The sequence below is a fragment of the Pollachius pollachius genome (assembly GCF_949987615.1).
Source record: "Pollachius pollachius genome assembly, chromosome: 2".
Lineage (NCBI taxonomy): Eukaryota > Metazoa > Chordata > Actinopteri > Gadiformes > Gadidae > Pollachius > Pollachius pollachius.
The window spans coordinates 35,825,857-35,851,855 of NC_136935.1; the positions used below are offsets into that span (position 1 = coordinate 35,825,857).

Consider the following 25,999-nt stretch of genomic DNA (forward strand, 5'->3'; position numbering starts at 1 on the left):
GTTCTCCTGTCACGTCCTCCATCCACTGTGGAATCCCTTCTGAGCATGGAGAAGATGGAGATCTTCAGGACCGAACCCTTCAAGGCAGAGTGAGTCAGGTTGGATGTGGTGTGTGTGTGATGCTGAGGTTTGACTGGCCCCTGGTGGTGGTAGTGTGTGTATGAATGTGTGTGTGTATGAATGTGTGTGTATTTGAGTGTGTGTGCGTGTCTGTATGTGTGTGTGTGTGTGTGTGCGTGTGATCACGACAGTTAACATTAGAAGGATTGAGTATAGGATAAGGGCTCTGTTTCAGGGAAGGGGAGGGGGTTTGGAAGTGAGAAACAGGATTCTTAAAGATCCCATATCATGCTTTTTTAGGGTTAATAATTGCATATGGGGTACTACTTTAATAGGGTTACATGCCTGTATGTAATAAATAGCCCTTATTATTCTTCCACTGTTAAATTCTGCAAATAAATTTCAGCATCTTTCAAAAACTGTCAGATTTGTATCATGTCCCATTAAGGCCCCCCTCCCGAGTAGCCCAGTCGATTGGTCGAACGCTTTGCGTGTGCGTCTGCAAATTCACACCCCCGAGAAGTTGTAAACATTCTGGGTACCTGGGAGGCGTGACTTCTGCACTTCAGCAGCTGCCACTGACGTGTGACGTCACACTGTTATGGAAATTAAGTTTAAGCTAAATGAGAGGTTCACACACTTATTGAGGGGCGTTCTCGATTGGCGCGAAAACTCCCACTGGCTCGGACTTCGATCTTTCTAGCTTAGCAGACATAAAAGATGTATACATACATCATATAACATTCTAAGGCCCCGTCAACACGGGCGAAAACGAAAACTCTGTTTTCCTTTGAAGCACTTGAGGACTATCTCCGTAAAGACGGACTCATTGCGAAAACGCATCGAGCTGTAGAAACTCTGTAGTACATTTTCAAGGCGCTGGTTCTACACAAAAAAAAGTGAACCGCATCAAGCCTGTGGGCATCCAGCATGCACGCTGTATACAAACATTCAGTCGAGGAGGAGATAGCAGTTGGTAAACCTTTTAGATTGAGCAGAAATACTTTTTAATGTACAGTTAGTAATTACATTTACCATCAGGTTGTATTTAAAGCTACAAAAATAATACAAATAAAAAAAAATGAAAATTCAATGCAACTCTAACGTCGCCCAGCTGGAGGGGGGGCAATGACGCCATCGTTTGCGTTTCAGGCATCCACACGAATCCTAACACGAAAACGCATAGGTCGGTTTTTAACTTATCCACCCTGGGAGCTGGTTTCAGAAAAGTGTGTTTTCGGGCACCGAAAACGCCGGATCCATGTGGATGGTCGGCCAAATGCACAAGACGTTTTCACAAAAAAAACAGTTCCGTGGACGGGGTCTAAAGCAAAGGGAAAAGTCAAAAAGGCGTAATATCACCCCTTTAACCAATCTTAATTGTGTTGCTGTCCCCACTACTGTAACAGTTCATAATACCAGAGATACCCCATCTTCTTCCCCAAGGCAGAAAAATGTTTGGGAACCACAAGCCTTTATAACTTCACTATATCTTCACTGACTAGGTCTGCATCGGTTCGAACACCTTCCCCACAAGTCTTAAATCCTAGTCTGGGACATACACTTCAGAAGCCGACCTTTCTACAGTCTGAATTGAACAACCTCCAGATGGCTTTTCCCCAGACTAGTCAGTTACATGTGCCTTGAGACTTGTCCAGTCTCTTTTTAGTACAAAATGTCCATGTGACGACATTGAGGAACATCTGGTCATCATTTCAGTTGGGTTTAAGTTCATGAATCCCCCTATTTCTTGTTCTGAAATGAACAAATCCAGGATGTTTCACACTTCAAGAACTTTTCATTTATTCAGCATTTGATTGTAGATGCAACAGTCTGTCGAATGCAGAAATATTAGCATATCCTGTAGGGTTATCCATTTATTTAGATAAATAATTTAGATAAATAAATGGATAAGTACAAGGAAAGACAAATACATCTCTCACATTGGCAAATATAAAGGAGAAACAGGTTAAATAAGATATGTCCTGCAGCCAATGTATTGACAAAACAAAACAGACCATATTAGATGATAATTATCCTAAAAGCTGTCGAATTTCTTGCTGATTAAATAGTATTTGCCTTTGTGAGGAATTTTGTTGAACTAGACATCCAAATATCAATGCGTAGATACTGAGTCTGCATCAGACAAGATATACACAGACATAGGGTGGCTCCAGACTAGGGCCTGCTGTATGACCCCACTAGCGTCCTTCACATGGTCATAGGGAGACAAACAATGAAGATGTCAAGATGAGGGGGGGAGGGTCAGGAAGTAGTTTCTAGAAGATTCTAGACGATTCCGTATTTGGCCAGGTCCCCGAGCTCCAAGTCCCCGTAGGCTTCCCATGGGCACACCACCGTGATGTCAGTGCCGAGACCCTCCATGCCGGGGATGTCGTCGCCGAATCTGATTGGACGAGGACAAGAGTGATGTCAAGAGAACCCGACGATGGGAATTGAACTGAGCAAGTTAAAATGGAGAATAAAAGTACTTTGCGTTCTAGTAACAGATTAATAACATTAGTAAGCTAATTAAATGCAGCTCTGAAAGACTGTTTACATGTTAGTGCGTTGGTGCTTAATTATGTAAGACCATCTAGGCGGATTTCGGCAGCAGCGTTCCCGCTTAATAGTGGACCAATTTCAAAAGTTGATATCTGCATTAGACCCAAAATGATCGGTAAAATAGCTCGGAAAACTCATAGTTTTCCTTCAACCCAGCTCACCCCTTCTGGCCAGGCTTTGGGGCCTTGCTCTTGAAGGTACGAGCAGCCCTCTGCTTGAACCTGGGGGCGGCCTTTTTGTCGGCGGCGGCTGGAACAGCAATGTCCATTTTGTTTTAGATTCTGTAAGAAAACATGAAGACGTCACTTCAGCAGTCGGCAACACACAACCCATCTACAGTACGCCCTCAACAGCAAACTGTCACAGAGGCATCCTTCAACATGGAGGAGGTACGACAAAGCCTGCATGGATGTTATGGTTGACACCTAGTGCTTTGAATGATATCTGTCATGTAGAATTAACCTGGAATGTGCAGTTTTAATACAATATTTAAAAATGAATTACTGAAATTAATATAAAAATGTACTACAGCTGATCGATGTGTCCTATAGTCCCAAATCTGAGAAGTAGTCTCAATTGGAGCTAAGTCACTCCACATTGAAAACATCAGTCAATACAAATAGAATCCAACTCTTAGGTGAGACTAAGTGTGGCCAATATACATCTTCCATATCAGGCTTGGAGGTACACCTTGTCCTTGTTGTTCTGCTGAGTGTGCAGTCCTCTTCCATTCCCAGCATTATTCATTATTCATTCAATTGATTACTATACCTGACATTTGTTATACTGTGCACCAAAGCTACCTTTCATAAAAATACAGATTCTGATGAAGAACTCAAGTCTCAGTCGTTCAGATAGACGTGCTCTTACCTGTGTTTTGAGGAGGATCCCCTTGTCTTTATGTCTCCAAGTAAGTGTCTCTGTCTGTCAGTCCTATGCCCACCTGGCTGCTGCCTTTATACTCCTTCAGGGAGGGAGGAGTGAGAGACTACTGTCCACTTTAGGACCGATTAACAGAGTAGGCCACCTAATTGGAACTGATGAGAAGCAGTTGACACTAAACTCTTACTCAGTTAAGTGTCTTAAAAGGGACAGCTACATTTAATCCCCTAAACAAACAGTGGATACAAAAAACAAACATTTAAACTGTGAAAATGTGTTCTTTAATATCTGTAATGGTTTATTGGAAGGGTTAGATCCGTACAGGGCATGAAGGGACAATCTGGAAAGCCTGACACAATGTACTCTCTAGATAGGGCCGTCTGGTGGAGGCCACTTTCAATGCGTTTTCTCTCACCAAATGGGCACCTGTGTTTGAGATTGTGTGTGTGTGTGTGTGTGTGTGTGTGTGTGTGTGTGCGCGTGTGTGTGTGTGTGTGTGTGTGTTAGTGTGTGTGTGATGTTAAGTCACAGGTTGTGACATTGTCAACCAATGGTTGGATCAGAGTCAAACTGAATGTGGCTTACACCAAGGAGAAGTGCCTGGGAGGTAAATAGACTGTCCCCTCCACTCTCCAAACCAGAGGAGGAGCAGGTCACTTATTTTAAGTACCTGGGATCCCAAATTGACCAGACCCTCTCATTCTCAGGACAGGAAGACCTAGTTTATAAGTAAGCCCAGCTCAGACTCTTCAGACACCAGGACCATAATGACAATACTCAACTAAAACACAAGGGCCAGTAAGACACTGTATTGACCGGGCACTTTAACATCCAGTCTTTGCTGTGTTTAACGCTCTAATTTGTTGTCCATGTTGGCAATGTGTTGTTTTTTTTACTAATCCTATTCTGTTCTAAGCATATTCATCTTTGAATGCTTGCATATGGACAATAAAGTCAAAGCAAACTGAAACCCACAAGTTTATATTTCTTGAATTGATTGCTAGTTGGACACTTCAGGACAACAGTAAAACGGTATACTATTTAAAGTAAGTAAACCCAATAAAGTATTTATTGACAGTGACACATAAAGCTTGTGAAAGCCATACAAATAGACAGAACAATCCACAAAGTCTATCCAATGCTCAGTATAAATCATGTCCCCTGGCCAAATGGGCTATATGTTGTATAGCTAATGTACAGGCCTTTATACTGTAGCGCAGCCGACACAACGTGTCATTACACAAAGCATACACTAGAGGGGGATTTGTCCGCCGAAATGTCCACGACCTCTTTGGATAGATTGAAAAATCATGTCACCCTCTTTTTGCCAACACAGTTCTGGCAAAACTGTCCCCTATTTTGTATTTACTAATGATTTACAACCAATTTTTTAAAAGTTAAGCAAGTAAAGGGGTTCGATGTTTATTAGAATCTAAGCTAAGCTAGGTTAGCTGTAACATTAGCCCAACTGAGAGGCTGCGGAAGCAGACCTGCCCGTAAAGTCACGAATCAGTGTTTCGCAACATCTAGGTTGGAGATCCACGCATGTTGCTAGGTCGCTTTGATGTGGAAGATCCCTGGTGGTGCTGCTTACATGCTACAGTGGCCGAGCATGTACAGGCCTTTACGGTCACCGGGAGTGGCAGAGCTCTCTGAATGAGTCTAACCAGAGAGAAGCTGCCATTATGATGATACAGAATTAAGTGTGTTCTAGTAACAGATTAATTCAATTTAAAAAGCAAATCAAAGGCTCCCGTGTAAGACTGTTTACAGGTCAATGTTAATTTGTTTCTCAGTGTGCCTAAACACAGCTCACCCCTTCTGGCCAGGCGTGGGGGCCCGCACATGAAGGTATGAGCGGCCCTCTGCTTGGACCTGGGAGGGGCCTTCTTATCGACAGGGTTTATAACAGCACTGTCTCCATGGAGATATGTTGATGTGTCTGTTGTTGTTGAGCTTTCCTTGGATTTTATTGCAGGCTGGTTTCTCTCTTTTTTGTTATGACGATAGCAAGGCAATCACATGCAACCACTTACACTCATTAAATATGCTAATAATATCATCCTGGTCACACAGTTTTCTGACACACTTTCTCTGAGCGCCAATTTTTTATATGTCAGCCCACTTGCTGAATTGTTTGTTTGCAATGAAACCAAGGAGATGTGCATGGGAGGTAAAAAGTCAAGTCCCATCCACTCTCCAAACCACATGTAAATAGCCAGAAGGTGGAGCAGGTTGTTTCTCTTAAAAGACCGGGCATCCACACAGTAACAGGAAAAGCCAGAAGGACTGTTCCACAGAACCATCTGGGAAAACTTCCTTGGAAACTGTTTGGCAAAGGGATGGCACTTTCAGAAAATACTTGGCAGGTGATTGGATGAAACATCTGTCTATTATCGTCGATCACAGATCACGGATCACCTTAATCACAAAGTTATCTCTTAAGATGCTGATTGGTCCAAACCACTGTGGTCCGGCCACGAGCGCATAACTTTGAAGCCTGTCAAGATGAATTCTATCGTGATTTGGTTTTTACGAATCCAGCGAATCCAGCTGCCTCTCAAGGTACTCCAAATAGACTAGACCAGTGGTCGGCAAATAGGGGCCCGCGGGCCAATTTTGGCCCGCCATCTATTCTGTCTGGCCCACGAGATGACGTTAATTTGATGTAAAAAAAAAAAAAAAAAAATGTAATTAATTTAAAAAAAATTATTTTCAACCCCATATTAAAAAAAAAAAAACAAAAGGCATACAGCAATCCCATCAATTTCGAAACATTTATTGAGGTATAGATGATAGTCCTAAAGTAACAAAACAACAGGTGGGACATCTGTGCAGTTATCCATGACGCACAGGTCGGGAGTGCGCGTAATCTTGTGCAAAAAAAACCCAAAAGTGTCCCGTCTCCCTCCTCCAGTGGGCAAGGTAAAAAATAGTCTACGTTTCGTTAAATTAACAACATAACAAGGTCTGCTCAAATGTGAAATGGCCCAATTAAAATAAAACTTAAAGAAAGTGAAAGATGAATGCACATTGTCCGCGTGGGAGAAGGATCTGCGCTGCTCCTGAATAAAGACAGAAAAAAGGGAATTTACAATTTAAATAAGATCAAACAATATAACTGGGCATTTTTTTTAGGCCTACTATTTAAAAAGGCCAGTAGGCTACTCACTTAATGGGAAAAGTGGTTCCTCCCTTCGGTCACAATTTTGTGGATGTCAGGCGACAGGGATGTCACTTTTATTCTCAAGCAGTTCTCCAAGCTTGCATTGGTCAGACGGTTCCTCTCGTGTGTCTTGATTGCATTCATTGACGAAAAGCTGGACTCACACGTGTCGGTAGATGGAAACATCGTCAGCACATAAAGGGCAAGTTTCTTGATACCCATGTACTCTTCTGAGCATCCGATCCAGAAATCCTCCACGGAATGCGCACTAAACGCATCACGGAGAGGGAGCTTGACTGGGAATCGATGAGCTCCAACTGAAGCGTTGCCTCGTCCAACGAGCTCATGGTTGTTTTGGCCAGTGAGGAGAATTCCTCGCTTCGCGTGGACAATGGGTCGCGGACAAAGCCAACAATTTCCCTTGGGACACAGTAGTCTCGGAACCGCGACTGAAAGTTGTCCCGTAGCTTGTCAAGGAATTCAGTCATAATTCCTGTCACTCGCCCCCCTCCCTGTGATTTTAATGTTGCAAAGTGCAAGAGCCTTCCACTTGCTAGATCAGACTGGAACAACTCCAGCTTACTTGTAAACTAATCCATCTTCTCGATCAGGTCCACAATGGTTTTCCCTCTCCCTTGTAGTTGCAGGTTCAGCTGGTTAAGATGGCCAAAAATATCAGTTAAAAACGCGATGTTTGAGATGGACATTTCACCTTCTAGAAAGGCCAGGTGATTGTCTGAAGCACGCATCTTGCTCATTCGCAGGAAGGTTTTCACTTGATCTAGTAGCGCACAGAAGCGCTCCAGTGCCTTTCCTTTACTTAACCAGCGCACGTCATTGTGAAGTAGCAGATCTTCGTAGCAGGCCTCTGGCTCAGCAACAAGTTGGCGAAAAAGACGGTGCTGTATGCTTGATGCACCCCGGACAAAATGAATAACTCTCATCACTTTATCCATGACACTCTTCAGCTCGCCACTGAGTCTGGCGCACAGGACACTCTGGTGAATTAGGCAATGTAGTGCGTGCATTTGTGGTGCTATCTCCTTCAATCGGGCCACCAGACCTCTGTGGCAACCAACCATGGCAGGTGCACCGTCTGTCACGATGAGGTTTATTTTCTCAAATGGTAGTGCATGTTGTTTAATCAATTCCTCCACTTTGGCAAACATAACATCCCCAGTGGTGTTCTCTTCTAATGGAATTAGAGCCAACAACTCCTCCCTGAACTCCTTTCCATCAAAATACCGCACGTATATGCACATCTGACTGATATCAGTGTTGTCTGTACTCTCGTCAATGGCAACGGAAAAGTAGTTGGCCTGACTCAGGCCACTCATAATTGATCCGCGCACATCGTCAGATAGGCTCTCTATGCGTCGGGAAGCTGACCTCGCTGAGAGTGGCATTTGTTTCACAGAGGCATTCACTCCATCCATTGACTTATCTGTAGCATGGGTAAGAACCCATGCTGCTTTAAGGGACGCACTTGTAACCCTCTGCTGCTCGGTGAATGACCTGACAAGTATTTTGTTGCTGTGTGCATATCCAGCCTCCAATGCTTTAATTTTATTCGTTCGCACCTCTGTCCCAGGAGGATATGCGTTTTTGAACTGGCCATGTTTTGTCTCATGGTGTCTTCTGATGTTATATTCTTTTCAAACGGCAACAGCCTCGTTGCAAATGAGACATGTAGGCTTGGCATTAATAAATGCAGGCAGGATAAACGCATACCTCTGCTTCCATTCTTCGTTGTGGGTCCTGCATTCTGAATCAATTTTTCTTTTCAAGGCTTTCGACAACGACATTTTGCATCGATAACTAGCATAGCAATGATCAGCTAATCATTTTTACATGTCATCTAAAAGAATATTTGTATACGGCAGGTTGCTAGGCAATCGCCTGTTTCATGAGCGACAACACGAGATGCAGCAGGCGGCATAAAAACAGCGAACATAAGCAAATAAACATTTTAATGGAATTAAATTAAATGCGTTTTAAAAGTTAGATGATGTTTATTTTATTTTAATATAATAAAATAAATAATAATTTAAATAGTAGACCCCCCCCCCCCCAAAAAAAAAGCTATGGCCCGCGATGCCATTGTCTGAAAAAAAATTGGCCCGCGTCCAAACGTAATTGCCGACCCCTGGACTAGACCCTCTCATTCTCAGGACAGGCACCCAGTTAAAACAAAAGCCCACCATAGACTCTTCCTGCTGAGGAGCTGAGGATATTTGGGGACAGCAAGACCATATTGATCATTCTCAACAAAATCACAGGACACTAGGACACCTTATTGACCTGCCACAATGTACTTTTTAACATCCAGTCTTATCGGTTTTTGTTGACAAATTTCTGTATGCTTGCATATGGATAATAAAGTTTTGAAACATACCAAAACAGGTTTATTTCTGGAGAATGTATTTTTAGTGGGACACACTAAAATGTCGGATTATTTGACGGGAAAGACTGTAAGCTACTGGAGTGTTCCAACAACCTCTAGCAAGCTGTCCTCCCCAGGCTTACGTGTAGGTTATCGTTAAATCTGTACAATTATGTACACCAACTTTGTATTAGACAAGTCCTACTATTAGTGCATTATATCAAAAGGCCACTGTTCCCCTGGGGTCTTCTGGGCGTCGTTCCAGTTTGCCTGGTGTAAGGGTTAGCCGACCTATGATATGAATTTATTGAAAGAAAATAAATCAATAACTTTTTTTAACAAGTGAAAATTTTGGTTGTTTATTCAGCATTTGATATTAGACTGAACGGTCTACAGCATACATAGAAAATAACCACTTCTTTCTCTATCGTACAACGTTGACTCCAAAGACAGAGTTGGGAGGAGACAAAAGGCAGGAAAGACAAATGTATCTCGACGGCTAAGAAGAGTGGTGAATAATATCGGGGGGAAGTATTTAAACCAGACCAATTTAGAACAATTGCCCTGCTGCCCCTTCCCTGGCCCTCAAACACTCACAAGGTCCCATGAACAGATACATTCGACACATGTCAGCGATGTTTCACATCTTCCGGCAAAGCCTTGTGCAGTAGGGCCAACCTCAGCAGCAGTCAGTAAAAGTCCTCTCGGAACCTCGGTGGATCAGGCTAGAGGGAAACATTCCGGATGGAGCGACAATTCTAGAATCATATGAACAGGCGGTAACGGGAACAGGAGGGAGATTCTAGACGATTCCGTATTTGGCCAGGTCCCCGAGCTCCAAGTCCCCGTAGGCTTCCCATGGGCACACCACCGTGATGTCAGTGCCGAGACCCTCCATGCCGGGGATGTCGTCCCCGAATCTGATTGGACAAGAAGGCAAGAGTGATGTCATGTGATGTCTTACCTGATGCAGAATTCACTTTTCGTTCTTAAAGGTTGTATCAGCGATTCTAGGCCGAAACATAAATTATCATAGTCATCTGATCTTTCCTCACGATCCGCTAGCTGCCCGCATCTTTGCAGACAGCCTATGCTCCGAGATAGTAGACAAAAAACAAATGGTACTACCAACCACGCAAAACCAAAATAAATAGTATGCTGCTCTGTTAGACTGTCAACATGTTAATGCTAATTTGTTTCCAAATTTGCCTGTAACCCAGCTCACCCCTTCTGGCCAGGCTTTGGGGCCTTGCTCTTGAAGGTACGAGCAGCCCTCTGCTTGAACCTGGGGGCGGCCTTCTTGTCGGCGGCAGCTGGAACAGCAATGTCCATTTTGTTTTAGATTCTGGAAGAAAACATGAGGACATCACATCAGCAATTGACCTAACAGCAATAACTACATGTGTATTTTTTTTAAACCTAACCATACATGGACACCAAAGCCTGTGAGGAAGTTCAGTTCACACTGTCTTTAAAATGAGACTTGGCCAGCTCTCAAACTCTCTGTGCCATTACTCCAGCTGTTCACAGAATGATCATCAACTCATCAACTGTTTCTTGGGTCCCTCAGGTAAGAGTTATCAGCTAAAGTGGAGTCTTTCTTGACTAATGATTTAACTTTGAATAGCGAGACCAGCTAGCCATGCATGGTACCTAATGTGATGTATTTCTCCAATACTGTTTTATCAAAGCAGAGGACTTCAATTCAAATGTCAAGAGCTCAGTCACTGCACACAATCCAAACAAATAGCAGTCAATAAAAACTCTTTCAAAGTGCAGAACTAGAGAATTAGAGAACAAGATGTCTTCTGATTCTGCTTCTATGAACCACCGCTTCCATTCATCCAAATAAATTAATCTAGGTGGGTTCCTTGAGTCTACTTCGTATAGTTGTCTATTAGTATTCCCTCAGGTTATTCTAGAATGACAAGGCTTCCAATTAAAGCATCCTAAAGTTTTGGGCACACGCCATTAATTCCATTGACGTAGAGTTTAGCTAAAGAGTCCAGACAAGCAAATAGACTCTGTAGTTCAGAGAGAAGCCTGTTTCCTCTTACCTGTGTTTGGAGGAGGATCCCCTTGTCTTAATGTCTCCAGGTAGGTTTCTCTGCCTTCTTTTTGCTTGCTCTGTCCACCTGCTTCCCTTTATACTCTGTCCGCTAATCTCTGCTGATTCATCCATCCACACGAGGGTCAAGACACTTTGGTCAGGCTATTTTTGGTCAGATTAACAGGGTTAATACATTTATAAATTAGTCTAAACGTACACTGGGTTAATTGTCTTACAATTAAAAACATCATGCAAACATCTATTTTTATGATCATCAACAATGCAACATTTTCAATCAGTGCATTTACAATAATGTAAATGCTATTTAATAGGTATCATACATTCTAAGTGAGGAATTAAGCAACCCGTGGGTGTCCTGTGGACAATAATGTAGACCTAAGTAAGGTTTTTGTTTTTTTTGGAATTGTAGCGCATTGTTTCAGAACTGTTGAAAGGCAGAGGCGTTCCGCTATGAAAAATAATGGACACCCATTGAGCCTCATTGAACAATCAGAATCAAGTTTACAACTATTCTGTGGTAGAATGAAAACTATAATGTTATAAAAGTTGAACATTCAAACAAGGGACTTTTAGTTTTTGTATTTTTCCTGTGGAATCGGAATGTTGGTCATATCTTTCAGTCTTCAATCTAATAGTAGTGTTTATATCTTATCGAAAAAGTAGGATTATAGTGGAACCCGAAGGCCTAATTGACCATATATATGGGGATAAATTTACCCCAGCAAAGAAAAATCCCCCAATTATTGATTTTCTGTATTCTCGAGTTACATTCTTCAGAACTACATTTTATAGCCTGTGCAATTCAGGAACTGTAATTGCAATGTCCGTTAGATGTTGAGCAGAGAGCTGTGTGTGTGTGTGTGTGTGTGTGTGTGTGTGTGTGTGTGTGTGTGTGTGTGTGTGTGTGTGTGTGTGTGTGTGTGTGTGTGTGTGTGCGTGTGCATGTGTATGTGTGTTGTGGGCCAAGCTCTATTTTTGCCCATGATTGCCCTGACCTAACACAGATTTAAGGCTGTGTTTAAAATTTCAAGGACCGATAAAGACGTTTTATTTAATCTTGCGTTCCACTAAGATGGAGTAAACCAAATATATAAACTGTATAATAAACAATCTGCTCATATATAAGAGCCTGGAGGTTATGGCTCATGTGGATGTCCTAGAATCTTTCAAATGAAAAACAGGCACAGGAAGCATACACTGACAATGTTCACCAAAACAAAAGATTGTGTTTTGGTTCAAAATCTTTGTTTGGATTAGTTAGTGCAGACCTTATTTTGACATTTAGTCTAACCCACAGATGATAACTATTTAAAAGGGAAGATTGAAGTAAAACCAATAAAGTCATTGTTGACAGTGACAAATAAAGCTTGGGAGAGTCTTAAGGTTAGACATCACGAGTCACAAAGAGGATCCTATGCTCATGGTCAATCCTATCCCCCGGGTAAATGGATTAAATGTTGTATAAGTATTTGTTACAGATTATTTGTTACCCTTTAACTTGACTTTGTTCTCGATAAATGGGTCTTAATAAAAAACATGTCATAGTTACATGTCATAGAAACACTACATTTGATGCCTGGTAAAATATGCATAACATATTATATGTTACATTCAATATTTTGAACAACCCACAATTGCTGTGCAGTGAAACGTGATTGGACCCAAAATGCTGGAATATTGACCAGATTAAGACGCCAATTTGTTCAATTTAGCAATATTTTCCTTATTATTGTTGAAAGTCAGAATGTCCTTGTGTGTTTATCCCAGTTATTGAGGGTAGAGTAAGGGTTAGGGTTAGGGTTAGTTTCTCTACATGCTGCCTCAAGTCCAAAGCTCTTCAAGAAGGCTGTGGGTTCTTTGGGATTAGATTACAGCACAGTTTCTAACGTTATATCACAGCATGGCTCCCGCGGGTAAGTCTCTCCCGTTCTGTACACCACCCACTCATCCAGTGTTGCCCGCAAGGTGAGGGTAAAATGGACACCTCTAGTCCTGTACTAACGATTCAAACAAGGCCAGAAAACATCGGAAACGCATGTGAAGTATTCTAAACAAAAAAAAAATACTAAACGCCATTAGGTACTGTTATCATAAAAAGTTATTACATTTGTAATATTTTTTCTTCCAATCGTTTTTATCAGTCACCTCTTTTTCCACGTTGGTTCTAAAGCGATCATGAATATGAATTAAGACGATATGACTATTGATCATATTCCACAAGTTAGGCCGCAGTCTACTGATTACAAACAAGCACCAAATCGATTTTCGTGTGGGGAAAACCAGCTTGCTGAACAATGGCCAGCCAGGTCATGCCGGCCTCAATCCCTTCAGCCTGGACTCTATATAGAAACATCAGGGAATCCCTCCATGACATCCCCGTGACGCGGCAGAGCTCCCACCGGTCTTCTCACACAGCTTACACAGAGTATATTATTGACATCATTTTGAATACACAGTGCCGAGATCAAGATATGGAAGGCCAATTATGGTAAATAAATAAAATCGATGTTTTGAAGACACAATATTTATTGTAAAATGTCCTTTGGTTTTGATGTTTCAGCCTGGATGGTCAGCCATATGCAATCACTGAATAAGTATCTATAGGGGTTAGGGTTAGAGCCCTATAGGTTCCTGATTCCTGTTGTGCTCAGAATGTTGCATCAACCAGCCAAAATATGACTTCGGCAATTATGCTATGAGGCTAACGATATCGCAAGTTTGAGTTAAAGTTATATTCGGAGTTCAGTTGATGTCCCACAAAGTACAACTAACAGAACGAGGGATGCTAGAGAGCAGTAGTGCTGCAACACTTGTGTATTACGTGTGTTCGTGTGTTATGTGGTTTGGGCTGAGGTCCATACCTGCAATCACCTCTTCACACAGGGATTAAACAAGGGGTTGTTGTTCTCACGGGGGGGGGGGGGGGGGGGGGGGGGCATGACATGTATGCAAATCCAAATCAACTGCTAGATGGAGTCCACTGATCTGTTGGCTCAAAGGAACTCAGAATGAGAACAACAACAGCTAGGTTATTCAGTGCCACTGACAAGATTTTCATAAGGGATGATGCGATTCATGGCATCGTGGTTTGCTTTGGTCTTCTTACCCTAACCCTAACCCTACTTCTCAAATAAGAGATGGCAGCTTTTGACCAGCGTTTTCCCTCTACGCGTCGGATTCAAGGGAATATAATATTCTGTCCTTAGGTAAATACAAAAGCGACTTCCCAGTATCCAAGGAAAGGAAGTTGAAGCAGAGTTGTTTCCCCCTGTTTAAACGTACTGCCTGTGGCTGCCAGGCTGCGTCTCACCGCTGCAATTCCAATATAAATCATTGAGGAAGGTTTACTCATGTGTCGTGGTTGGTACGCACACAGACACACACGGACACACGCTTGCACGCAAGCACACACACACACAAAAACACATAGAGCCTGTGATGGTGACACCCACAAACACACACAAAAACAAATAGAGCCTGTGATAGTGACACCCACAAACACACACACACACACACACACACACACACACAACACACACACACACACTTTTGAAATAACACAGTGACACGTAGTCCTACATGACACCCCGTTTCATCAATAACACCTGCTAGCTTCCCAGGACGCCTCCGGTCCCAGCCCCAGCAGGTTGTGTGTGTGAGCCCCCCCTTGATGTCCCTTCCTTCTCCTGCTCGCTCTTCCACAGGACACCACGGGGTCCCTAGCAGCCCAGAGAGAGACACTGTGTTAAGTTGGTCTTGACTCGACAGAAGGATCCTTGACTAACCATGTTGTTCCCTCTGTTGTTTCCTCTGCTGCTGTCCACAGCCTCAGCCACAGAGACAGGTAACTCTCCACCTCACTGGGTCTGTCCACTACGCCTCGCTGCAAGTTATGGTTATAATTATAGTTTGTTCCAAGAAATACTACAACGTCTATGCCTTAAATGTTAGCTTTTGTTTTGTCTGGTTATCTGTATCACGTTAAATACACGTCAATATCAACAACTGTCCCATTATGCTGCCATATGGTCATAGCATCACTTGATGTGTTCTCTATGTTCTCAGTGGCAAAATCTGTGGAAAATCTATTTTTATTTGTTTGATGTGGAGGCTTTCTTATCCACACTGAATGAGGTGTGCTACTTGTCCTTGATTTGGTAGTGTGGGGGATGTATTAAAAGAAATGGACTGTGTAAACGTCAATGGCCTCCCCCCATGGACACATACAGCCCTGGCCTGGAGCTCCGACGCTCTGACCCATCGTGTCTCTCTCTCCCCAGCAGACAGCGCCCTCCCCAGGCTGGGGGACCTCAAGGTGGCCGAGGCCTTCATCGACTCTGCTGAAGTGGTCGTCGTCGGGTTCTTTGAGGTCAGGCAAACAAAGGATCTGTAGGGGAGAGGCGTGTGGGGGGCAAAGGGCCACAGCATTCCGCAATAGGTTGAGATATAGTGGTTCGACCCATTTGACTCCTCTTGTAGATGTGGCTGAAACATTTGAACCAACCAGACCGGTTATTTATGTAATGGATAAAGTCGTACACATGTAATGTACTCCGTGCACCAGTGAGGCATTGATCCTCCCAAATAGATCTAGGGAGTGAGGATATGTATATATAAATACATATGGATTATATGTTGCCCAGTCGATTGTCTGGCAAAGGAAGGCCTGGTTCTGGCCTGGTTCTGTGTGCGGGGGAGGCAGGCGGGCCCCCAGGCAGCAGATCCAAGACCCAGAGGTCATGGAAATGTGGGCTTGGCATATTGTTGGTGCCCCTGTAAACAAGCTAGGGCAAGGAGAGCAAGGGGTTCATGAGAGAGAGAGAGAGAGAGAGAGAGAGAGAGAGAGAGAGAGAGAGAGAGAGAGAGAGAGAGAGAGAGAGAGAGAGAGAGAGAGAGAGAGAGAGAGAGAGGTTAAGAGTGAGCTGGGCCTTCAGGTCAATACATGACCAAAATATTGCCTTTATGAGTCACAGAGCAAGCGCTTATTATAGGTGTTCAGAATGGGATGGTATGCCCTGCTTTTATTTCAATAACATGTAGCGTGACTCACCGTGCCGTTGGGACTATTTTCCCTTCTAATTTCTCGGTCTCATGATCGGTGTCACTGCCCCTTCTCCTTCCCTCTGTTTGAACTCCCGCTCTCTCCGCCATCAGAGCGAGGAGTCTCGCGGCTACAAAGAGCTGCTGGAATCCACAAAGCGCGTGACTACGGTCCCGGCGGCCATCTGCATGGAGAAAGAGGTGTGGGCGGAGCTTAGCGTCAGCTCGGACACCATCGCCATATTCAGAAAGGTACGGTGCATCCTATAATATGTCCATGGGTGCATCCCAGGCAATGCGGGCGCCATGACATGAGGCGCAGCCCGACCCTTTGGATAAGCCAGACAAGTAAAGCCGTCTTAAGGAAGTGTTTCTATAGCAACCGATGATACAACTTGGGAAGCTGCTGAGGAAAACGTGGATCACTATTGAGTCACATTTGAGGAGGATGTTCCTTACAGTCAACCCGATATATATATATATACATCCATACAAACATACATACTATTGCTATCACAAAAGGGATTAAACAGAAAATGATTTAGAACACATAATGGCGGTATTGGTATTGTTTGACATTTTGTGTGAGTGTGTGTCCGTCTGTTTGTGTGTTTGTGTGTGTGTGTGTGCACGTAAACATGTATGTTTGTTTGTGTGTGTGTGTGTGTGTGTGTGTGTGTGTGTGTCTGTGTGTGTGTCCATTCATCCGTGTGTTTGTGTGTGTGTGTGTGTGTGTGTGTGTGTGTGTGTGTGTGTGTGTGTGTGTGTGTGTGTGTGTGTGTGTGTGTGTGTGTGTGTGCGTGCGTGTGTGTGTTTGTGTGTCCGGTGTGCCTGCATTCATCTGTGTGTGTGTGTGTGTGTGTGTGTGTGTCTTTGTGCGTGTGAACATGTATGTTTGTTTGTGTGTGCGTGCATTCATCCGTGTGTGTGTGTGTGTGTTTGTGTGTTTGTGTGTGTGTGTGTTTGTGTGTGTGTGTGTGTGTGTGTGTGTGTGTGTGTGTGTGTAGGCAGACAACCACCAGGAAAACCTTGTTCTCTCAGAAGCCAAGAAGGTGGACGCGGACGGTCTGGTTAACTTCCTCACTATAAACGAAGTGCGATACGTCACAGAATATAACCAAGTGGTAGGTGAACTAACCCCTCCTATGTGACCATATCTGACTGTCTGTCTTCTTGTTTTCATCAAAGCCGTGTTTTTCGGCTGTGTTCTTCCGTTGGCAGTTAAGTTCTGAACCAGTAATACCACTGAAGATCCGTGACTCACGTTTGTGTTTTTATTCAATCTTCCGGGTGGAATAAATCAATTTCTAGAATACGTCCCCCCCTTGAGCCAGCTTGCACTCTATGGTTGTGACACATTGCTGTGTTTCTATGCTTTGTTTTCCTCACTGCGTGTTGCGTCCCTCCGCCTGCAGACTGCGGTGGGTCTGTTCAACTCGGAGGTGAAGGCCCACCTCCTGCTGATGGTCAACCGCGGCACCAAGGAGTTCACCCAGCTCAAGGAACAGCTTGCCGCCCTCGCCCCGGAGTTCACCGGCAAGGTCAGAACCGGCCCCTCCCCATCCTCACATCCCCCCCCCCCCCCCCCACAGAGGCCAGAGAGAGAGTCCTTTGGAATTAGGCGTGTGGAGTTCCTCCCCTTTGATATCTGGTGGCGGATTAGCGTCAGGGAAACGGGCCCATGCTCAAAGTTCAGAAAGCTCGGCCGTTTCTGAATCTATGAAATCAATTTGAACAAAAACAAACATGAGGTGTAATCGGAACACGGCTTACACATACAGCGTCATCCACGTCGAAACAGTGGAATATTATGACATTTTATTCAAATTCCGAAACGCCAAACATGTTTATTCAAATTGAATTGAATCAGAAGGACTGAGCGGCTGAGCCATGCAGAACCTCCACACCCAGAGGTAGGGGAGGACGGTGTGGAGTATACCCAGGGACCACATCCGCCCTAGCCACACACTAATCACCCCGGTAGCGTCGGGCAAACTGTGCTGGAGCATCTGCACCAAAAGCAACAGGTCCCGGGACAGAGGCTTCCCACAAACCACAAGACTCCCGAACTCTTGAACTATGACACCATACAGCTACACCCCACTCGCCCCCCCCCCCCCCCCCCCCCCCCCCCCCCCACACACACACACACACACACACAATGACAAACACACACACACACTCTTTTCTATCCCAACATATTGTCTAACACAAACAGGACATACTTCACTGCACTGTACACACATTAAAAGGTCAAACAGCCTTTGCCCTAAACCGGATTTGAATGCTTTTCATGCTTTTTCTACTTTTATTATTACTCGTGTTACTTATTTTTTTTCGACGCTTTCTACTGACTTGTTTGTCTTGCATTGGTGAAGAGAGCTTGGAACACAATAATTGTTACAAGAAATGCTACTGCCTTTTCTTTGTTGTGCATTTGACACATACTGCATTTTAACTGAAATTGAAGAGGTTGTTTTACACGGGAGCCGGCCGCCCTGCAGCCATTTCGTTAAAGAGAGTACAATGTTTTGGTTCTCCTTCGTGCTCGGCCACTGTGCGGAGATTCACTGTGGAACGAATAAGGGGAGACATGTCAATGTTACTACCGAAGTTTCTACCAACTCTACATCCTCCAGCTGCTGTTTGTGCTGATCAACGGCGCGGTGAAGTCCAACCTGCGCTCACTGGGCTACTTCGGCCTCGCGTCGGGGGACCTCCCGCGGGTGGGGGTCTACGACGGTGGGTCGGACATGAAGTGGCTCCTGCCCCAGGGGCCCGTCTCCAGCGAGCGTGTGAGGAGCTTCTGCCACGCCTTCCTGAAAGGGGAGCTGAAGGTTGTTTGGAATGTTTATATTAATACAAACATACTGTATGCACGTTATACATTTGTCTGTTATTGTGAGGACTTTGTCCGAGAATGGACGAATCAATGAAAGTTCATGTACGAACTTCATCGCAACAAATAAGAAATATTGTTTGTTTCCCTTTGGCATGTAACTCCAATTTCCTTTTATTTTGAACCAGGCGGAGAAGCAGGCCGGAGCGCAGGCCAAAAGCGAGCTCTAAGATCAATAAAAACCCTGTGATTGTTGAATACATTTGGAATAAAAAAGAAAAAAGAAAGCAATCGTTTGGTTCCTTCTTTCTCTCAGACGACACCGCAGCTCTGTGGTGGGATGTTTGCGTCTGTCTGGAGCACGTCTTGAACCAGCGCAGAAATGTGTGTGTGTTTGTTTGTGATTTTTGTGTGTGCGTGCGTTCATATGTGTGCTTGTGGGAGGGGTTGACCTCGCTACACTGATCTTGCAACACCATAGCACCATAGTACCATAGCACCATAGGAATATAGTACCATAGTACCATAGCACTATAGGAATATAGTACCATAGCACCATAGGAATATAGTACCATAGTACCATAGCACTATAGGAATATAGTACCATAGCACCATAGTACCATAGCACTATAGGACTATAGTACCATAGCACCATAGTACCATAGCACTATAGTACCATAGCAGCATAGTACCATAGCACTATAGGACTATAGTACCATAGCACCATAGTACCATAGCATCATAGGACTATAGTACCATAGTACCATAGAACCATAGTACCATAGCATCATAGCACTATAGGACTATAGTACCATAGTACCATAGTACCATAGCACCATAGCACCATAGCACCATAGTACCATAGTAACAAAGTAATATAGTACTATAGTACCATAGTACCATAGTACCATAGTACTATAGGACTATAGTACCATAGTACCATAGTACCATAGCACCATAGTACCATAGCGCCATAGTACCATAGTACCATAGTAACAAAGTGCTATAGTACCATAGTACCATAGTACCATAGCACCATAGCAATATAGTACCATAGCACTATAGTACCATAGAACCATAGTACCATAGCACAATAGTACCATAGCACCATAGTACAAAGGCATTATAGCACTATAGCACAATAGTACCATAGTACCATAGTACCATAGCACTATAGCACTATAGCACAATAGTACCATAGCAATATACTACAATAGTACCATAGTATCATGGTACAATAGCACCATAGTACAAAGGCACTATAGCACTATAGTACCATAGAAGCATTGTACAAAAGTCCAACAACACTCCACCATTGGACCATAGTACCATAGCACCACCAACTGCCCCAACTGTAGTATAACTGCTTTTAATAAACATTCCTCAATAAAACCAACTATAACACTAAACGTCTTTAACATCTATAAGTAGTGAATAACTTAAATATGGTTAATTAGACTGACTTTGAAAAAAAACGCGAAAGACTTTAACCAACATCCTAAATAACGGAAGTAGAAGCACGAAAAACAAGATCTATAAAATGACCACAGATGGTGTGTTTGTGATATTTAGGTTGATCCTAAATACAGCCCTTCAGAGTACGGGGACTTTCTGGGGGCCTTGGCTGGTCCCAGAGTAATTGGCAGTGGGGAGCTGCCAGGCGGATGCAGCAGAGGACTCGCAGAAGGAGCTGGCTGGCAGGCTGACGTTCTCAGGGAATAGATGAAAATACATAACCTCAGCTGGCTCTCCAAACACTCTTACAGACTATTTAGTGGCAGTTTGAAGCGTCCCAATGGATGTGATACACATGAATGAATAGGGCCCGGGGGAATCAATTCATTCCAAGTCTGTATACATGTGTGTGTGTCTGTGCATGTGTTTGTGTGTTTGCCTCTGTGTATTTTTGGGTATGTTTGTGTGTGCGTGCATGTGTTTGTGTAGTTCTGTACATGTGTGTGAGTTTACATCTGTGTATGTTTAGTTATACATACATTAGTTGTACATGTGCTGTGTATGTTTGGTGTGTGTGTGTGTGTGTGTGTGTGTGTGTGTGTGTGTGTGTGTGTGTGTGTGTGTGCATGTGTTTGTGTGTGTGTACATGCATATGTCTTTACGTGGGTTGTGTGTGTGCGTGTGTGTGTGTGTGTCAGCTATGCTGAGTCAATATTCATGACGGTATTGTGTTGCTTAATGCATGCTAAACGTGTGTGGGGAGGGCAGCGTATTCTTGGGTCTAGTTTAGATCAGGGAACACTGAAGACGATGCCTCAGCAGAAACACTGTCCTGACATGAAGATAGAAGATACACTGCTGTCATGTAAAACTGTTGTACCGAGGCTGAACTGTTCACAGACGTCAGCATCATAGTTATTTTAGAGAAAGCTTCAGGATTTTCAATCAGTAAGTCAAAACGTGTCTGTGTGTGTTTCATTTGTCTGCATGTGTTGGTGTTTGTGTGTCTGCACTTGTCCTTGAGTGTGTGCATGCGTCTGACTGCTGCGTATGTCTGGAAGTTTCTGCGTGTGTGTGTATGTGTGTGTGTGTGTGTGTGTGTTTGTGTGTGTGTGTGTGTGTGTGTGTGTGTGTGTGTGTGTGTGTGTGTGTGTGTGTGTGTGTGCTTGTGAGCGTGTATGTGTGTTTGTGTCTGCGTTGGTCTATGAGTGTGTGTGCAACTGTCTGTTATGTATGTGTGGGTGTTTGTGTGTGTGTGTGATGATTTGTGCATCATGGCAGTTTCAATGATGAATGGCTGTGAAATTAAATCTGTGAATGCGCTACGATAAAAATTAAAGTGGTGGACCTATATTTGATATTACAGATTATGAAATACCTGAATGAAAGAACAAAAAGCACTGCCCAGACATACAACAAAGTCCATAAAAAACATAAGGAAATGTTCTTTTGATTTATAAACATCCATTGAGCATAATGAAAATATTGGGAAGTGGTTTCTGTGTCAAAACATTAGAGATATGAGTAACAGTATTACAAAATGTAGTATTTTTATGACTGACTAGCCTGTCTGATGGGTTTGTGTGCATGAGTCTGTTTGGCATTTCCGAGTGTAAAACATAATGAGCAGACCGCAAGCAAACGCTCAGCATTCTAGCATTCTTCCACTGTCTCGTGCACCCAAAGAAACGGCAACAATAACAACTCAACGTAGACGTGAAGAAAGGGAAGTCGTTTCTCTTTGTCAACAGCTCTGATGCCCCCACGTATTGAACCCTGTCCAGCAAGACAGAATCTTGACCAGACGTACAAATTACATGCCACTCCATCCAAGAGCTACGGCCGACACCAAGAATAACAGCAGACTGTAAAACAAGGTAAACGGCAGGCCAGCGCTGTGGCAGCATTGTCTGCAGCATTCCTTCACACTACAATAGGCGAGGCGTCGACGCCGCACCACCTCGTCCGTGTGTCTGAGAAGAGAACATCGAGGCATGTTCCTTATCGTCAACGTGGTATTTAACTTATATATAGGGCTCTGGCATCTACTCACTACTCTGCAAAACATAAAATGTATATATATATATATATATATATAAATAAATATTTGCCTGGCAAGCCACAGCTTAAATTGGTGAACTAAACTCTCAGCAGAGTCTCTAAAGCGAGAGCTGAATCCAAACCCACACGTGTATCTGCGGCTCTGGCACTCGGGGTTCCACGCACGCATCAAAAAATAGCCCGGGGGAGACAATGCAGCAGCAGCAGCAGGCTGGACTTGGACTTGGCTGCCAGTCTGCACGGGGGTTTCGGTCGGATATGGGATGGCAGCGCGTCGCTCCGACCACGGCCCTAGTTGTGGAGAAGGAGGTCTGGAAATAGTGCCTGGCTGGAGGTTGCGCTGGTCCGCCGCAGCGCTGTAATTAAACGCAGTGGCGTGATGAGCGTCGCTCCGGGACCGCTCCGCACCATTAGTAGCGGAGTGCGGCTCAGCCAGACCACACTTTAGGGTTCGTGGGGGAGTGAGGGAGCAGGGGGGAATCACATCTGGGGCGAAAGGCGAAGCAATGTTGTTGAACCGGATACCCTTTTGCTGCTCCAGCGGGAACCCCACCATACACACACACACACACGCACACACACACGCCCGCACACACCACACACACACACGCGCGCGCGCACACACACATAAGCACACGCACACGCACAAACACACACACACACACATACATACATACATCATATACACACGCACACACAAACAAATACACACACACACATGCACACACAGATACCATACGCACACACACACCCTAACTCTTTTTGCATACATAATATTGTGTGGAGAGCAGAATACTGGTTTATGTATGGGTATGTACCTGTGTGAGTGTGTGTGTGTGTGTGTGTGTGTGTGTGTGTTTGTTTGTGGGCGAGCGAGACTCCCTGAGTTTCTGTGGCAAGGGAGCGTGGGTGTTTCTTTTTTTTTTGGGAGGTGGAAGCGTAACCAGTGCCATTCGATTTCTCCAGCCAATCAAATCAATCCCACGGCCCAACCCGGCCTGACCCAGCCCCACCAGGCCCAGCATCCGGCAGAGGAAGACCAGGGTGGAGGAAGAGGGTGGGCTGTCATGCGCTACGGTATATATTGACCCTGGATGAGGAGCAGAAGTCAGACGGAGCCTTCCAGAGCCACACAGGAGAAGAGAGCCGAGAAGGTCTGAAGCAGTCAGCAGCCAGTCAAGTCAAACAGGTCCCAAGCCCAGCCTCATCTCCACGGCAACATGAAGACCCTGGTCCTTCTCAGCATCTGTGGCCTCCTGACTGTCGGCTGGTCCACAGGGGGTAAGGAGACACACCCGTCACATCTCTGGTTCTCTATTGTGTTTTAGTACTGAATACTGCCTATAGTCTGTTTTATAAGTACTGAATACTGCCTATAGTGTGTTTTATAAGTACTGAATACTGCCTATAGTGTGTTTTATAAGTACTGAATACTGCCTGTAGTGTGTTTTATAAGGGCTGGATACTGCATATAGTGTGTTTTTTAAGCGACTAAATGCTTTTCTACTTGTAATATTTTGGACTCAATGCTAAAGTGTGTTTTATAGCTGACTAAAGGTTGTCTATAGTGTGTATTATTAGTGACTACATGCTATCTACAGTGTGGGTTATATGTGACTCAATGCTATACATAGTTTGATTATCAGCAACTAAAGGCTATCTATAGTTACTCGTGACTTAATGCTATCTATGGTTTCATTATTAGCAATGCTTAATGCTGACTCTCCATTGTAGCATGCATGCTATTTACATTGAGGTTCACGGTGGAAGAGTGGGGCAAAACAACATTGTGTGTGTGTGTGTGTGTGTGTGTGTGTGTTTGTGGGTGGGTTTGGGTGTGTGTGTGCGTGTGTGTGTGTGTGTGTGTGTGTCCCGCCGTGCAGTGGTAGAGCCCGAGGCGGTGGATGATCCTGATCTGGACGACGCTGGAGAGGCAGCCCCTGACGTGGAAGACCCCTCCGCCGCCCCCGACGCCGATACGCCTTCGTCTTCCGAATCCCCGTCGGACTCCTCTTCCTCTTCATCCTCATCATCGTCATCGTCATCCGAATCCTCGGAGTCGGACTCGGCCGCCTCTGACTCGTCGTCTTCGTCGTCCTCCTCCTCCTCCTCCTCCTCCTCCTCCTCCTCTTCGTCCGAGTCCTCCTCCTCTGAGGCCACGGGCGCTCCTGCTCTCGCTGAAGGTGAGGCGCGGCATGACGTCGTGTTGCAGTGTCTCTGGCCTGCAGGGGGCACCGTGTTAGCACGGGCACCCCCGGGCCGTGCAACAGTCCAGTCATAGTAAAGTGTATCATTATGATATCGACATGATGTGACCCGCTTTCCCCTAATAATATCCAAGTGTCCACAAAGCAAACCCACGTGTGTGGGGATTTGAATATCCACCTCGGATGTGACCCCACGACCTTTCTGTTTTGTTGCGTGTCACTTTTGCGTGTTCTTAGCCGTGCGTTGTTACCTCCCCAGCTCCCCAGGTGATTATGAAGAGGGACCTAGCCGCCGTTCTCCTGAGGAGGAAGAGAGCCACCAGCACACTCAGCCCTCTCCAGGCAGAAAGGTATTCCCCTTCACAACACACCCTTCACCCTTTACACAACACAATAAAGGCACTCATACTCTGCACCAATGCTGCAGAGAGCCCTCAGAACCGAACCTCACCCTCTGTCCTTCTCTCTTACTCTATCTCTCTGACCCTCCATCTCTCACTCTCACTCTGTTGCTGTCTGTCTCTCTCACTCTATCTCTATGTCTGTCTCTCTCTCACTCTCACTCTCATTCTGTTTCTGTCTGTCTGTCTGTCTGTCTGTCTGTCTGTCTGTCTCTCTCTCTCTCTCTCTCTCTCTCTCTCTTGCTCTCTCTTTTCTCTCTCTCTCTCTCTCTCTCAGCCTGAGGGAAGTGTGTGAGCTGCACGACGGCTGTGACGAGATGGCGGAGACCGAGGGCATCGTCGCTGCGTACACCGCCTACTACGGACCTGTGCCCTTCTAGGAGGAGCCAGGACCCTCGCTCCATTGTTGCTGTATGAACTGTAGTTAATAAAATTGGCACAGGGTGGCGCAACCACCACTCCCCCTCGTGGTCAGAAAAGGAACAGCAGGCTTTTGGTGATATTGTTAAGCAGCACAGAAATATATCTACTACTCTGAGTAATATATCGTAGTAGGAATACGTATGGCATGGCATTAGAAAGTATTCTGGATTGAGTGAAATGGCCATTAAGGGTCTGCGAAAGTTTGTTGCAGTCCACTCAAATGTATATTATTCTAAACAAATGTAAATTGCAAAGTATGGTGCTATAAACGCTGCAGATGTTTTGTATTATAATGTGTTGATATTTTTGATACAATGTTAGAATAGCATTAGTGAGTTAGTCAATAGAGGAGAAGAAACGCTAGAATTAGTGCTTGTCAATTTGTAAATGTTAGTAGTGCAGTAGTGTAAAGTGTAAGTAAATTGCAAATCAAATGTCCTGTAATG

At 44.5% G+C, this 25,999-nt stretch overlaps 4 protein-coding genes across 4 annotated transcripts; 2 read left to right on the plus strand and 2 right to left on the minus strand.

The window, feature by feature from the left end:
• Nucleotides 1-2,349: 2,349 nt before the first annotated feature.
• LOC307091982 (retinal cone rhodopsin-sensitive cGMP 3',5'-cyclic phosphodiesterase subunit gamma-like) lies at nucleotides 2,350-2,893 on the minus strand (the record flags this gene model as incomplete). The annotated part of the gene is made up of 2 exons (XM_079758836.1): nucleotides 2,350-2,467; nucleotides 2,787-2,893. 2 exons carry the CDS (start codon nucleotides 2,891-2,893, stop codon nucleotides 2,350-2,352), a joined length of 225 nt encoding a protein of 74 aa, XP_079614962.1.
• Nucleotides 2,894-9,858: 6,965 nt separating this feature from the next.
• On the minus strand, nucleotides 9,859-10,388 carry LOC307091881 (retinal cone rhodopsin-sensitive cGMP 3',5'-cyclic phosphodiesterase subunit gamma-like; the record flags this gene model as incomplete). Its single annotated transcript, XM_079758723.1, has 2 exons — nucleotides 9,859-9,976; nucleotides 10,282-10,388. 2 exons carry the CDS (start codon nucleotides 10,386-10,388, stop codon nucleotides 9,859-9,861), a joined length of 225 nt encoding a protein of 74 aa, XP_079614849.1.
• Nucleotides 10,389-14,913: 4,525 nt separating this feature from the next.
• Nucleotides 14,914-19,236, plus strand: erp27 (endoplasmic reticulum protein 27; the record flags this gene model as incomplete). Its single annotated transcript, XM_079758755.1, has 7 exons — nucleotides 14,914-14,971; nucleotides 15,408-15,496; nucleotides 16,282-16,419; nucleotides 17,175-17,291; nucleotides 17,583-17,708; nucleotides 18,807-19,004; nucleotides 19,195-19,236. The coding sequence occupies 7 exons, from the start codon at nucleotides 14,914-14,916 to the stop codon at nucleotides 19,234-19,236; spliced, it is 768 nt and encodes a 255-aa protein (XP_079614881.1).
• Nucleotides 19,237-23,685: 4,449 nt separating this feature from the next.
• Nucleotides 23,686-25,510, plus strand: bglapl (bone gamma-carboxyglutamate (gla) protein, like; the record flags this gene model as incomplete). The annotated part of the gene is made up of 4 exons (XM_079730249.1): nucleotides 23,686-23,803; nucleotides 24,406-24,705; nucleotides 24,989-25,079; nucleotides 25,408-25,510. The coding sequence occupies exons 1-4, from the start codon at nucleotides 23,743-23,745 to the stop codon at nucleotides 25,508-25,510; spliced, it is 555 nt and encodes a 184-aa protein (XP_079586375.1). The 5' UTR covers nucleotides 23,686-23,742.
• Between the last annotated feature and the right edge of the window lie 489 nt (nucleotides 25,511-25,999).